The sequence below is a fragment of the Aquila chrysaetos genome, chromosome 17 (genome assembly GCF_900496995.4).
Source record: "Aquila chrysaetos chrysaetos chromosome 17, bAquChr1.4, whole genome shotgun sequence".
Classification (NCBI taxonomy): domain Eukaryota; kingdom Metazoa; phylum Chordata; class Aves; order Accipitriformes; family Accipitridae; genus Aquila; species Aquila chrysaetos.
In genome coordinates, this window is record NC_044020.1 from 21,108,804 (window position 1) to 21,124,381 (window position 15,578).

The 15,578-nt window shown below is 48.9% G+C and overlaps 1 protein-coding gene across 2 annotated transcripts in view; it reads left to right on the top strand.

Annotated features, from left to right (window-relative positions):
- NRIP2 (nuclear receptor interacting protein 2) overlaps positions 1-15,578 on the top strand; it is a 23,278-nt gene continuing 7,700 nt past the window's right edge. For both annotated transcript variants that reach the window (XR_003927114.2, XM_030040446.2), the window contains exons 1-4: positions 1-767; positions 5,756-5,932; positions 12,767-12,849; positions 13,313-13,440. Coding sequence is in view for 1 of the 2 variants with exons in the window: in XM_030040446.2 (XP_029896306.1) it covers positions 537-767; positions 5,756-5,932; positions 12,767-12,849; positions 13,313-13,440 (619 nt within the window). In the remaining variant the exon portion in view is untranslated. The remainder of the gene's footprint in view (positions 768-5,755; positions 5,933-12,766; positions 12,850-13,312; positions 13,441-15,578) is intronic.

Below are 15,578 nucleotides of genomic sequence, written 5' to 3' on the forward strand. Positions count from 1 at the left end.
CCTGCCACCGAGATTTACTGTCTCTTCGGCATATCGGGGGGAACAGGCACTGTACACACACGCGCGCGCACACGCGCACACAGCCTGAGGGAGGTAAGTCCAGCCCCCAGCAGCGGGGCCATCCTTCTGCTGCTGGATTTTTCCAGCCAGAGCATCTTGCCGGCTCTGCTGTAATTTATGGAAATTGGTCTCTGACGTGGGGCTTTTTCTGTTACGACAGGGACCCACTGACTGGAGGAGGCAGAGCTGCAGTCAGGGCAGGGGAAGAGAGGGAGAGGAAGAAGTGGGAAGCAGAGGGACACCGCGGGAGTGGAGAGGACAGAGGCAGAAAAAGGCACAGAGACACTTCAGAGATGAGTGAGTTATAACTAAGAGCAGGCAGAAAGGCAGAGAAAGGGAGAGAAGGAGACCTGCGAGGAAGGAAAAGGGAAAGGAGCTCAGAGACTGAGTCAGCCTTAGGAGGGCAAACACCAGGAGACGAGTTCAGGGGACACGCCAGCATATCAAGAAGGACCCATTCTGTCTGAATCTTCACCATGAGCACAAGGAAGAGCTGCCCCCTGCCACTGGGGCAAGGAGACCGGGAGGAAAAGCAGAGTAAGGGTACTCCTGACCTGGAGCGACAGGAGTGTGAGGTGGAGCTGAGGAACAAAGCTATTCTGCAACAGAAGAGGCGCCTTAAACAGGCCACCCAGTTTGTGCACAAGGACTCTGCTGACCTGCTGCCCCTGGATGGCTTGACAAGGCTTGGCACCTCCAAGGATCTGGTGAGTCCGGTGGGACCCCATTTGGGAGGGGGGGTCCTCCTAATAGCCTTCATCCCAGTTGGGAACTGCTGTCAGGCTTTGTGAAAGGGTCTTGGGTTCAGCAAAGATGAAACTTCCCCTTGGCATCATCTAGGAGCAGGTCAGGGTGAGGGTAAAGAATGAATCACCCATTTTTTTTGCATGGATCTTCCCATGCATCCCCATAGGGACCAAACTCCTCGCAGAGGCAGGCAGGCATGGACTGGAAGGACTCTCCAGGATCCAACTTTCCACTCACCCGGTACATACATAGGTTGATCTGACATGTGTTTCCATGTGGGAGGGACATCTCTGAAAGCCCCCATGTATTCCCGCATGATCCAGCTCAAAAGCAGACTCCTTCCTGGGCTCAGCAGGGAGAGAAGCACAGTTCATAAAACTCTGAGAGGTTTATGTTTGACCTTGTCACCTTTTTGCATTATTCTCTTTCCCCCAACTCTCTGGAGGGGCAAGCACAGGGCAGGACTGCCAGCCAGGCGCGCAGGCAGCTGCAGTGGCCGGCACCCACGGATGACACCTTTGGGGAGGAGGCACAGCAGTGAGGCCTGGGGCTGTCTCCTTGTGGAGACGTGGAGCAAGAGGCATCAGGGAGGGGATCTGTTCCAGGAGCCTGGGCAGTCTGTGGTCTGGGGGGGGCTTCCCCAAGGCCAGGAGCAGTTTCCCACGGGATCTCTCGCTGGCTTAACCGCACGCATCTCCCCCTTGCTCTGGCAGTTTTGCTGTCTAACTTCTCCTCTCTGCTGCGGAGCTTAACTGCTCAAGGATGCGGAGGTCTAAACCCTTTTCCCAAAAGAGGGCCTGGGTCTGGCCAGTGATGGGGGCACGACCCCTTATTCCAGCTGCGCCAGTGGGTGTCATAAGAGATCCTGCCCCTCCCTGCAGCCCGTGCTTCCCTCCGTATCCTCCGACCATCGCGGCAACACCGCGGACGCTCACGCGTGTGTCATCTCCTCCGGTCGTTTCCCAGCTCCCGTGGCAGGCCCCACGGCTGCCGGCAGCGAGGCGCTGCCGCGCACGGGGGGCACGCGCGGGCGTGCGAGAGGGTCCCAGGCACTGGGCCGGAATGGAAGCTATCCTCCTTGCCGAAACCTTCGCCCGCAGCGGCTCCGCCGCCCGCAGCCGAGGGGTCGGCGCCACGTCCCCCGTGCCGGTGAACCCTCCTGCTCCCGCCACCCTCCCCGCAGCCGCCTCGGCTGCTGCCGGGAGTCCCTGGCTGAGGGTCGAGGGTGGCTCCTCAAAGTCACCCTGAGCTGTCACCTCACGCTCAGGCGGCTGCCGGCAGGGACCGGTCTCCAGCGTCCCCCTTGGCCCCGAACGCAGTCGCTGTCTGAAGTACAAGAGGGGAGGCACGTTAAGTGTCGTGTTAGCGAGGGACAGGGCCTCTCCTCCCCACGGGGAGCCCGAAGGGCTGGCAGCACGGGCAGTCTAGCACGGGCCCTTCGCGCCCTGCAGCGCTGCAGGTGAAACGTCTCCTCGGGAGGGGATAGCCGGACGTACCCCACGGCTCTTCCCTGCACAGCTTTTGGCAGGGGACGGGGAGGAGCCACTCCCGAGCCTTTCAGCGCGTGTTTGCTGAGCCCATCCACAGAGGCGGAGAGAAACACGTCTGCCTGCTTTGCTTTGGAATTGTCTCCCGTCACACCGTGCCCCAAAACGACAACTGCGGTGACAGCCAGAGGCCTCCGTGGGAGTCCCGCACAGCACGGGTGGGAGCCTTGGCCTCCAGAGGCTGGCACTCTGAAGCCCCAGCTGCTTGCTCTAGCGAGACAGGCCCTTTCCAAATTGCTTGCCACAAGCAGCTCTCCTGGTCAAATTAACCATTCTAGACTTCCTCGCGTGCAGGCGGTGTTTGGTCACAGAAAACCACTGCATAGTTTGTGTTTAGTCCATAACAGAACGGCTGAAACATTTTTACCATGGAGCTAGGGAGCAGTAAAGAAAGCATAGCACCTTTTCTGCCACGGAAATTTTGCACTGGCCTTAGAAGGCACAAAATAAAGTGTGGCACCTGTGCAAATTTCGCACACACAGTGCCATACCTGGGGTCGATGCGGTAGCTGCGGTACCTCTGTTTCTGGTTTGCCTTAGAGCCGGAGGAGAACCAGGCCTTGGATTTACAAGGGCAATTCAGCAGTCCCTGCAACTTGATGGGCTGGTGTGATATCGTTGTGATGTTTTGGGGGCTATGCTTTCAGGCACTCCTCCAGCCCCATGCAAAACTCCATCTATGTTTCCTAAATTGATCGGGCTCCCTCCTGGAGGACAGGAATGCAGGGCTGAAAACAAAGCAGCATCAAGAAGTACTGGAGGGGCTGATTTTGGAGAGAGTGCAAAACACCTCAGAGTCCTATGGCACTGGGAGGAGAGTTTAATTAATTCCCTAAAACACGTCTCCATTGACAGTGCCAGAGACTCCAGCTGTGGCAGCCCCGCATGCCCTAGAATTAGAGCAAGGCCCCATGTCATTTAAAAAACCTGTGTTTTCTTTTACAGTCAAAGTCAGGCTGTTACTTTTTGCCACTCCTTTCTGTGTATTCCAGGAGTGCATTCAGCTTATGCAATGCATCCAGCAGTGTCTGGGATTTGATGGGCCCATCACATCCCTAACAATAAGAAATTACACATTTCAGTGGAGACCTCACATTTCCACCTTTACAACAACTACAATCATGACACTTTTTTTTTTTAAAATGGGGAAAAAAAAAGAAAAAGTAGCTGCATGAGCTAAAATATTCTGAAAGTACCAAGAAGGTCTGAAGATCTGGCTTCTCCCCTCCCCAAAATCAAGATCCCCAGCTCATACCACTTCACTAATCATAGCAGGGCCTTGAGATTTCACATTGGAGAGCCTGAATGTGATGAGTGGCACTGGGAACCTGCTCTGACCCTTCTAAGAGTGCCGAGAGGGTCTCCTTTCTTCCAGCCGCTGGCCACAACTCCCTACAAGTCCTCCCTCACCATCCTCTTCATCTCATCATTGTTTCTTACCAGCCCAAGAGAGACAACGGTCTCCACTTCTCACTGGTGAGGCAGAAGACAGGGAGGGCCCCACGAGTCTGCTCTTGACTCAGATGCCTCCACAGTCCCAAGGCTCAGCTACTCGCCATCAGCGCCTGGCCTCTTCCCAGCCTGAGTGACCAGAAGGGGACAGAGGTGGCAGCTGCAAAGGGCCTGCTCTTTCTGTGGGAAAGGTTGCGGGGAGAGGGAAAGGTCCTTTGCATGCCAGATTGTGAGAGGAGGCAGGAGGGAGGATGGGAATTTGGAGACCTGCTGTCGGTTCCCTGCCCTTTTCCCATGGCCCAGATGTTAGCTGGCAGCCAAACTGGCACTGTGCTCAGGGTATTTAGGGAGTGAAGTACAACGGCCAGCTGTGCCGTGGGCCTGCGCAGTAGGGCTGGGAAAAGACCAGGAACAGAGGGATATTTTTACCTCGCTTTTTCAGCTACTGCAGTGTCTCTCGTGCAGCATGTGAATGATCTGACTCTCGCCCCTCGAGTGACAGGGAAACAGAGGCGTGAGGGACTCGGCACCTTGCAAAGAGCAATACTGAGCGCAACCAAAGACCCGGTAACAGCTTTGCTGCTCCAACCATTGGGAAAAACTGACAAGTCAGTGTGCTTCGAGTTGCAATTCACACACTTCCCCGGCCTCAGCCCTCTGACCAAGGGTAAAGCTAGTCTGAAGCACACGCGCTCTGTAGGGTTAATACAGCCCAGCTCACTGGCAGGTCTGGTCTAATTTAGATGTTTGCCTGCACATTGATAAGATTCTACGTCAAACTGCTGCACCATCTGGAAGTTGATTTTTAAATTTTCTTTTGAGAAAGATAAAAGCAATGGTTTATGCTGTAGCACATTAGCCCCTTTAGATTCATTGTCCTTCTTCGCATAGGCAGTTGTCACTGAGAACGCTATTGTCAGCTCTGAGCAGCTGCTCTTCTGGAGAATGGACATGGGGCCAAGTACATGGACAAAGGACAAAGCTACCTCCAACAGGCCTACTTCACTGATGCTGCCCATTGTTGATTCAGTAGCTGTGCAGGGACTGGAGGCACTGGATCAACACTGGGCAAAAAACAGAGCATCAAGCTGATGACAAAGGGAGCTTTCTTTCCAAAGCAGCACTTTCCTGTGTGTGTATGCAATGTCAGGACAAGAAGTTTTTCACAATTTTTCTTCCCTTTTGGTGCACCTCCCCTTCTTCTGCCCAGAAGAAAGGAAAAACATGAATGAGATAAAATATGAGATACATGAGATATGAATGAGATACATGACAGGAATAAAGTTCCTTCAGCCGTTGATCTGGCTCATGGTGCTCCCTTCTAGCTGTGAACAACATAGGGCTTCATAGATGCTCCCCCAACTAGGAAAGGAGTCAAAATAGTATCACTTCTGATGGAGGGGAGCAGAGACAGACTCCAAAGAACGTTAGAAGATCGTTTCCTATGCACGGGAAGCTTCCCACTTCACTACAAACAATTGCTTGTACATCTAAAATTTCTGGAGTCCTGCCTTCTTACCCACATGTACATCACACACACTACATGCCCCATCCCCTCCCACATTAGAAGGTGTGAGTGTGCCTGGTGGGATGTCAGCACACACCCACCAGGTAGTGTATTGCAGTACCTGAACAGGTATGAGACTGCCAAGTCTCATGTTTAGCTGAAGGAACAGGTACGTGTGGGGAAAGCATGCATCAGGCATGCTCTTCTCCAATAATTGCATCCCAGAGACCTGCCTGTCACAGACATCCCAACACTTTAACATCACCTTAGTGGCTACAGAAAAAATCTTGGGATTTAGAGGAAGTTTTTTGGGATAAGCCTGTCTTTCATCAGGATGATCAGTTGGGTCAAGTATATGCAATCTGCTTCTCCAGGCTAGCAAATGTCCTTGTCCTTAGCTCCATACTTAGCTGGGATTTCTCTTTCTTTGTGATGGAGACAGCAGCCACATAGTGTGGTCCAGCGGCGCCTCTTGGAAGGCAATCTGAACAAGCTGCGGGGCGAGACCAGGGTTCAGTCTGCACGGGTTCAATCTCCGCTGGCAAAAGACCAGGATGAAAAGATGGAAAAGGGAGAGGACAGGAGAAAAGAAACTTCACCCCTGCTAATACAGTGCCAGGTAAGGCAACAACACCGTGCTGCTGATTTCACAGTGATGGCAAATACCCAATGAGTTCCAGCTGCCCCACTCCCAAGGGCCATGCTAAGTTATTAATTGCAAAGCCAGCTGCAGCCAGAGAGAACAGATTTCCTGCATGGCTTCTCCTAGGGTTTGGATTCAGTTCTTCCGATAGACAGAGGAAAGCCTTCCTGCCACTTGCATTCTAGCTGTCCGTATTAGAAGATAAATTACCTTAATCACATCTCCTTCCTCTGGATGCCAGCTTTCCCATGATATGAGGTATTTCATAACTGTATACAGAAGCAAGGAATGTCTCCTTATCACTTTAAGACAGGTGCCCCTAGCCGATTTACACTTACTGGATCCAGTCTGGTCTGATTCTCTTAGGTGTCAAAGGACCTCCTAAGAAAGTGGCTAACTGTGCTCTGAATTAGCACTGTTGCATTTCTTGATGAAAGCAGTATTTTTAGCTCCCTCTTCTTCTTATATCCTCCTATACAGCAGAACATTCTCGTCCCTGGCCCTTGTAGGTAAGAAAGCACATCCAAAAGCTGTGCCCCATGAAACACGGCTGCATGGTTAGAGCTGTTCAGTAATGTGCAGATATGAGACTCACCAAGATGGAGACCTGGTATACAAAATCCATTTTAAAGCTGTGTTTATTTCAGTTACCTGTCCTAAAGAACATCTCGCATGTTAGAGTGTAAAGTCTACACTTCTGGGAAAAAAACATATACCTCTGAAAGGTCAATTGGTACAATTAATTATCATATGAACACAGCCTTGTAGGAAGTTTCTGAAATGTTCAGATCAAGTGTCCCAGTACCATGCAAAGCCACTGTCTGGTTTGTTCTCCAGCCTTTACTGTTGCAGTTAAGCATTGCTTACCCTGGGTTTTGGATTCTGATGTAGCTAGGCTAATGTAATCCCATTTAGGAAAAGAGACTAGTGGGATGAATGGCTCTCAATATAATGTCTCCAGATAACTGGAGTCTTTTTTTGAGCAAATGAAGGTGTTTCTTTTTCTTTAATCACCAGTCTGTGCTGTTGTGTAAGAGGAAACTCAGTGATAAAGGGTGTTTTTTGCCAGGCAGGTACATCGAACAAGGACAGGCATGCATAGGTATCATATCCCAGGGGCAGTAGCTAACTCTGCAGAGTCCACTATTCGTTCCCCTTTTGTGTTTCTAATGGACTGTACCTCAGCTGTCACACACATATTTTCCTTCATGGAGGAAAGTTAATGAACATGACAGTCAAGGAAATAGGTCTAACGCTGCACTTAACTCTCCCTGAACTCAATACCTTCTGCACAGGCATTTCTCTCTTTTTCTGCCCTTCTTAAGAGCCAGTCACGGTTTGCCACAATTAATCTTCTCACATTGAAGGAAGGGAAGCTCTCCTCCCCTTCTTGTTTGTCTTGCTGCTTTTCATGTTCACATTTATGAACTTCAAAAAGCCTCGCCTGCACGTAGCAGATCTACGGCAGGAAATAGCACTCAGGCTGCCAGTTCATTTCAACCAGAGAGGTGAGCCGGTACCTTTTGGAGAACTGCGTGACTGTGGTGTAGTTTTTATTAGAAATGGAACACGACCCCAGTGAAGTCTCTTCTCTCTGACAGCAGTGCCTGAGAAAAGATCATCTACCAGCATAATGCTTCCATTTACACTCAAGCAAGTATGCTGAAAATTTCAAAGTAGTAACAAATGCATCACCTGACTAGTAACTGAATTTGACTAGGAAATAAAGCTGAATATATGTGGACTTCAGTGATACAGGGAGATTCAGGCAATGTTTGCTCTAACAGGTTATAGTTGCCCTATGCCTAAGGCCTTTTAAAGTTTCAGAGATCACAGACAGACCCAGTCTACAATAGTTGTATTGCAGAGTCACTCACCCTCCTATTTACTTAGGTGGGTTGCTCACATGGTACTTTAGCAGAATTGCCCTTTTTTTGTGACAGTTTTTTGCAAAGCACTTTGGAAAGCTTGTCATGACTGGCATCTGCATCATAAAATCAAGCTGTCATTTTTTGTGGCGGGGCTTGTCTCTCATTGACTTGGAAATAGATACTGAAAGATTCCACTGCTGTCCAAGGCTGCTTTTCCTCTGTGCCAGAGCAACCTGGGATTAATCAACCTTGGTTGGTTAAAGCAGCTTCTTGACTTTGGAACTGTCGTGGTTTAGCCCCAGCCAGCAATGAAGCACCACGCAGCTGCTCACTCACTGCTCCCCCCCGCAGTGGGATGGGGGAGAAAATCAGGAAAAGATGTAAAACTCATGGGTTGAGATAAGAACGGCTTAATAGAACAGAAAAGAAGAAACTAATAATGATAATGATAACACTAATAAAATGACAACAGTAAAAATAAAAGGATTGGAATATACAAATGATGCACAATGCAATTGCTCACCACCCACCGATCGACGTCCAGTTAGTCCCAGAGCAGCAATCCCCCTGCCCCCACTCCCCCCAGTTTATGTACTGGGCATGGCGTCCCATGGTGTGGAATACCCCCTTGGCCAGTTTGGGTCAGCTGCCCTGGCTGTGTCCCCTCCCAACTTCTTGTGCCCCTCCAGCCTTCTTGCTGGCTGGGCATCAGAAGCTGAAAAATCCTTGACTTTAGACTAAACATTACTTAGCAACAACTGAAAACATCAGTGTGTTGTCAATATTCTTCTCATAACTAGCTCAAAACCAAAGTACTATACCAGCTACTAGGAAGACAACTAACTCTAGCCCAGCTGAAACCAGGACAGCAGCTGACATTATTTCAGTTAAAAAAAGCTCTTTATAAATGATGATCCTTACTGATTGCCCTCCCCTCTTTCTCTTTCTCGGAAATCCCCATAACTGATCTTTAGATAAAGACTAATGGTGGCTGGTAGTAACAGACTGAAAATTCTGGGGCAGAGCTGAGAGTGGGTAATGTGATGAAAAGTCCTCTTAGTCCAAGAAGGCTTGCAGTGCTCATCAGCTGCCTGTGTACTCCTTACCTAGTCCGCATCGTATTTGTGGTGTGCTGGACCAAGGACCCTCTTCAGGCTCCTGGTGAGTTCTCTGGGCAAATCATTAGTGGTATAATTGGAAGGTGGATAGCTTTTGTGAGGCTGTTGGAGCTGATAACTGTGCAGGGCTGTTTACCATTGAATGAGATGAAATGTTTTCTACAGAATTATCACTGTCCTATTATACCCTAGCAAATTTCTAAATTGCAACTTTCCCAGCCTGCTCTGAAACAAAACTCAAGAACCTGCCTAGCAATACAGTTTAGGTTTATTATCACAACAACGCTAACAGCTCATGCATCTCAGGTCTGCCTGCTCCCAAAGTGATTCCTTAGCAATTGCTGTCCAAACTCCAGGTCTTCAGTTTTTGAAGAGCTGATACAATGCCTTTTCTGTAGCTAGGCAATGAACAGTTGGCTTCTGTGAGCCACAGGGATGGGTAACTCTTTCCCAGTAGAATCCACGTCTCTTAATGAGGAAGAGCTGATTCAGCTGGACACTGGTGGCAGGTTGCAGTCTGGGCAGATGTGGTAGCATACCTGACCTGACGCTCATGGCTAATATACCTGCCCAAGTAGTGAGGAGGCACAGGGAAGCCTCTTCTATGCAGCACAATACAGAGGATGAGGAGGCAGATGCTTGGCATGTATCGGCACTTTGTGCTTTATCTTCCTTGCCTGCTTAGTCTGGCCACAATCCTTCCAGGCAGGGCTGATGTGTCAGTGAGGACCTGACAGCACAGACATTACAGAGCTCTAAAAGCAGAAGGGGAGGCATTTTGTGATTAGAATCATAGAATGGTTTGGGTTGTAAGGGACCTTAAAGCTCATCTAGTTCCACCCGCCCTGCCATTGGCAGGGATAAGGGACTGTCCCTGGGTCCAGTCAATCTCCAGACTCTTTTCTCTCTGGAAACCTGGACTTTGTAATACCAGCTTTTGCCACAGGCGGCTGTTGTCATGAGGTAAGGTGGCATCTCCCCAGTTGGCCTTGGGGACCTCTATGGACAGGCACTACTCCTAGTCCTGAATGTTTAAACTTAACATGCCAGGCAGCCTGGAGCCACGAAGACAATGTTTTTTCCTGAACAAGCAGAAGCATTGCCAAAAAGTCGGGATCTTCTAAATAGAGTGCTTTGCAGCTCTTCCCCCTTCTGTGAGGCTCTAGCATGCTCCCCCACTTGCTTAAAGCAGATTTGTGCCAAGAGGCAGGAGGCATGCATGAGCGAAGAGCGAGAGAACGGGTGCGCGTTCTGGGAACAGGCAGCAGCTCGGCTGGGAATCCTACCCGCGCTGTCATGTGTGAGCTGTATTACCATGGGATGGCAGTTCAAGCTGCTCCGTAGTGAAACGGGACTGCTCATTTTGAAGGAGCTGGGGGAATACTCCTGTATGAACATGCAAAGAACTGCAGGGAAGGCTTCTGGGGGCTGGTTTCTCTGTGGTCTGACTCTGTTTCATGAATCTTCCAGCTGGTATCAGGTCAGTTAAGTTTTGCGTTCTCCCAGCCTGTGACTTTGTAGTTCTGTGGCAATTTCCATACCATGTGCCAAAGAGTAGCCTTGGATTGAATGTAGATGCCAGCGTGCCTGAGACTGTGAGAAGGACATGATAAAATGGGGAAGGCACAGTGCTGGCAGCCAGAAGTTTGTGAGATCTGTCTTGGCTTTGGCTTTCCTTAAGTATTTAGCATTATATGCCTCACTTGGGTGTTGTGAGAAGTCACAAGTGTTTGCAGTCACACAGCACTGTTAGTTAATTGGACGTAATTCTTTATGAATAAGACATGCTTTTTTACATTAAAGAAGAAAAAGTGTAATAACCAAATCAGGAGCTGTTAAAAATATGCATCTGTGCATATTTTCTGTCTAGATACTGCTTGAGCACTGCTCTCCTTGTTCCTGGATGAGGCCACACATGGTGAATGCTCTTCCTTCTAAAACCACTGATGTTATTTAAATATACATCATATATACATATATATGAGTTTTACATGATTCTTAGTGAACTCTGTAAAACAATATAGGCTGAGATCTCTAGCTCCAGTGGTCTTGCAGTACTTGAGAATTTCTCAACTAAGTGGCCATTCTAGGAACATAGTGTATCTAAATGTTCAGAATGATGAAATTGTCTGCACTGATGTACTGCAGATGCAGTTTAGACCAGAGGAGGAGCTCCAAGACAGACTTGAAGTTTCCAGCATGTGCACTCTGAGGTTGCCTTGAGTGCAATTAGCACTCAAGCTACTATCGGTGTTGTGTCTGTTTGCAGCATTCCAGTATTTCTCACAGCAGTTGTTTTCTCCTTTCTCTTTATAATAACTCACAGATAGCACATTTTTGAAAACGAAATCTTGGAAATACTGGATGTAGCTCTCTGTGATGATTAACCCAGGTAATAATCATAAACAGATTTAGTTAAGAAAGTGGGAAATTGAGGCATTTTCCTTGACCCTACTGGTGCTGCACTGAGTCCCCGATAGTCATGCTGATGTGCTTAAGGTGTTCAGAGCATTTAAGTTTGTCAGGAATGAGCACAAGGGTAGTACTGGGAGGTCTGTTGCTGATTCCGAGTGGCTCATGGCACTGAGTGCCATAGTGGATTGAAGAGAAAGAATCACAGGAAAAATACAAATTATAGCAGGAGGAAAATGAACCTCCCAAGATGGAAACTTTGTGATTGATTTTTTGGGGGGGTGTTGGTGCAAGACAGAGCCTTGAAGAACTAGGATGTCAAGAATGGGTATGGTTAGGCAGTATAGGTAGGTGCAAGCTGTATTTGGTAGATGGCAGTTGCTCCATCTTTTCCAGTTCCTTTAGCAAGTCCTGCTCCTCGTTTTTTTTTCTGAACATAACTCTTATTGATGTCCTTGATGACCCTATTTTTTCAGACCTCTACTATATATGAGACCTGCTGGTACTTCAGCACCTCTGGCCTGCCATTAACGACCTCTGTGCAGAGGGGACAGGAAACAGATGGCAGCCACATCTCCTGTTCCCTTTCAAGTGCAAAGGGGTGAAGAAATGAAGCAGGCAAGACACTGGGGATTATTCCAGTAAGATCATGCAGAGGTGACTTGGGTGCAGGGCATCTCTCCCTTTGCTAGACGACACCAGCTGTGAAAATTGTAGTTGTAGCATTCAGGTCATTTTTCCCTAAAGAGCTGCCTAGGAACTTAATGTAAGCCTCCCACAAAATTGACACCTCTTGATTAGGTTGTTTCTTGGACTCAGGAGTCACCCTTGGATGTGTCAGTGATGTTGGGAACTGCCTTAAATTCAAGCTCTTCTCAGGGATGCTTGTCTTGGGTGGTCCTGCTTCTCCCACAGACTTCTCCCTCTGGAAGCTGTTCAACTGAGAACAGACGTCTAGCCCTGGAACATAGTTCCCTGTGACACCAGAAGAAATGGAGAGAGGAAACCCACAAAGACTGTAGCACATGCTTATATTCCTTTAGAAGCTTTTATCATATCAATTATTGCTCCATTAATAAAGTCCATGTGGGTTTTCTGAACAAATTCACCAGTTATGCATCTCTTGACTGGAATACTGCTAAGTAAAAGTTGCTAATAACAGATAAGGGTTTGGGCAATCAAATACAAATTAAAGAAGACAAATTCTAAAAGAAGCCTTTGGCAGAGGTTTGCATAGCCCTGGGAAGACCACCATTGTCTTGGATGAGTCTACTGCCTTCTGACTACTGTCTAAAACACCACATCTTTGGCTGTGTTGCTAAAGAAGGTCTAAGGGATTGTCACACTGTTGGAGGAGTGGGTATGCCAATTATGAGTCCACAGTAATCATCTGTTGTTGTTTTTTCTAGTGCCAAGGTCAGGTATTGAAAGCGACTGTTAACACTGGGTGTCTACCAAATCTCATCTCCAAGAGCTGTTTAAACCAGCTGGGGTAAGTCTTTGCACAGTAGAAAAGGAGGGGTTGCTAATCAAAAACCTACTGCAAGAACCTAGGCACTCTTGATTCCCAGCCCCAATGATAGTTACTAGCAGCTTTGCATGTGCACATGGCTGTTTAGGAGAAGGTGCAGAGGGTGGGCTACAGGGTAAGGCATCAGGAGCACTGGCAAAGTTGTGTGCAGACCCCAGACTAGGAGGCAGAGCTGTGTCATTCTGTCTGTGTGTACTGCAGGGAAAAGCTGCCCAGCTGATGTTTAGCCTCAGCGGTGAGGAACCCAAATGGACAGCGCCTTATGGTTTTGCTTGTGGAATCTGCCTCCAGACATGCTGTATGAAAGATTCCTCCTTTTGTGGGCCTGTTCCCAATGAGACCAAGAAGTACTGCCATCAGTAAGAAGTCCTGTTTTTCCTCCTCTTCCTCCACTTGAGGCAATAACACCTCTTGTGTCCCACAGGCTGGAAGAAGTATCTGCCATGGACTGTGGAGACCTCTCTCTTCCCATCCCCAGCGTTGTTGGCCGAGTAGAACATATGGAGTTGCAATTTGGCCAGGAGACAGTGCTGTGTTCAGCACTGGTTGTAGGTGAGAGTGCCAGCCCTTCCTCTCCCCCCAGTTTTCCTGTGTCCCTCTTGCCCTGCCAAGGGCACTTAAAAGGATCTCTGGGAAAAGCATGAATACCCTCAACGTAACCAAAGGCAAAGGGCATAGGAAGAGTACAGAGAAGACAGAAGACATTGAAAGTGGGGAGAGATGAGGTGCTTTTTGGTCTTAACACAGGATGTGGAAAATTCTCATTTCCTTCTAAAATGGACCTTTCTTAAAATTATCCAGACTGCTTGATTAGTCCTCCGGTGCCCTCTGTTCTCCTATTGAATGGGCACTTCTGTCTTTGGCTGGATGGAAGTCATAAGAGAAACTGACTGAAGGTACAGCTTACTCCCCAGAGTGTTTCTCTGTGTACTCATCTGCCTCTGCTGCAGGGAGCACCCTGGAAGAACCTGGTAGCCCCAGAGTGCTGAGTCTCCCTCGGTGTCCTGAGGCAGGACCCTTTGAAGGAAGGAGCCGTAGGAGACAAGGTCAAGTCAGCAGGCGCTGGAGCACACCCAGAAAACAGCAGAAAGGCTGCATGTTCTGCATTTACATCAAGCTGTGCCTATGCTGAAAATAACTTAGTCGTCTTTTTTCCCCCTGTTCTTTCTCCCTATTAGTCTTTCAGCTTTACCCTCTTGCCTTTATCTGTCTCCTTATCTTTGACGAGCACTATTCATCTTCCAAGGCCTCCCTTGCTCCCTCGTTTCATGTCCATTCTTCCCACTTTCCTAGTCATCTGGAAAGAGCTTCCTCCTCTTCCACACTCCAGCTCACTCTTCTTCCCTGGTTTCCCCTCTGCTTGTTCTTACCCTTCATGGGGAGTCTATCAGTACCAGCACACGTGAATTTAGCCCAGTAGCACCTACCCATTTTGCTGGGATGAGGAAATGGCTGCCTGGAAGGAGCAGAATTGCTACAGCTGTGCCTGACATCTCCCTGTGCACACAGTGCTCTTGCTTATGTGGTTATAAACAAATTATAAAATACAGCCACTGGCTACAGGGCAAGGAGGCGTCCAGGAGACATGGGAAGCGTTAATGATGTTACTGGTGGCTGCTGAATCCTGCAGACTCCAGGACCTGGGAATTCCTCCCTCCCTGCCACTGAAGTCCAGATGGATGACTCTAAGACCCCAGAGGTCACTCTTGCCCAGTACAATGCATGTTCTTAGTGGCAGGTTCGGACAGTAGCAAGGCTGAACCTATGTTCCAGAGAAGCACATACAGAGAGGACGCAGACAAGGCCAGCCACACAGGTTATCAGACACAGAGCAGTGCCTTGACCAGCACTCACATAAACACCAGCACAGATAGCCCAGTCCTGGTCCTCCTCTCTGGCTGACCAGGATTGAAGTTCACTGGCAGAAGCTCATACATCCTCAGTCTCTAGATTCACAAGCATACTCATATTCACAGAGTCTCCAGATAACAGCACAGCTTCTAGGTCTGTCTTATATCTACATCTGGAGCCTGAGCCCCTTACCTAGCCACTGACCCAGACCTTGAGTCTGTCCAGATGCAGGTTTCCTGCTACTCACTGGCTAGTCCAGACTGCAGTTTGCTAGCTGATTATGTATACAAACCCACAAGCATATAGGATTAAATTCACTGGGGAAATATAAACACACCCAAGTCTTTCTAGTTAGTGGCATTTCGACCTCTCACACACATGCCCTGTCCTCTTCAGTTGCTGGCTGATAAACCTAAGGCCCCTGTGACCCTGGTCAGAGTTGGTACCCAGAGCTCTCTTGCATGCTGATCTCTCCAGTTGCTGGCACCTAGACCTACAGACCCATAGTCCTCCAGTTACTGGTACTTAGACTTTGCAGCACACATTGCAGTCCCTCCAGTTGCTGGCACCCAGGCGTATAAGCCCTATGGCCTGTGCTCCCTTTCCCAGTTACTGGCATGGCACCCAGACTTCTCTTGCACACTGGTCTCTAGCTGCTGGCACCTGTGAGCTACGTCCCCTTCTCCAGTTGCTGACACAGACCTAGGAGCCCTATGGCCTGTGGTACCTTCAGTTGCTGGCACCTCTCTTGCATGCCAGTCCCTCTGGTTGCTGACATCCAGAGCTCTTTGCCCTTTAACCTGTGGCATCTTCTACACTTGCTGACACTTAAGACTTGC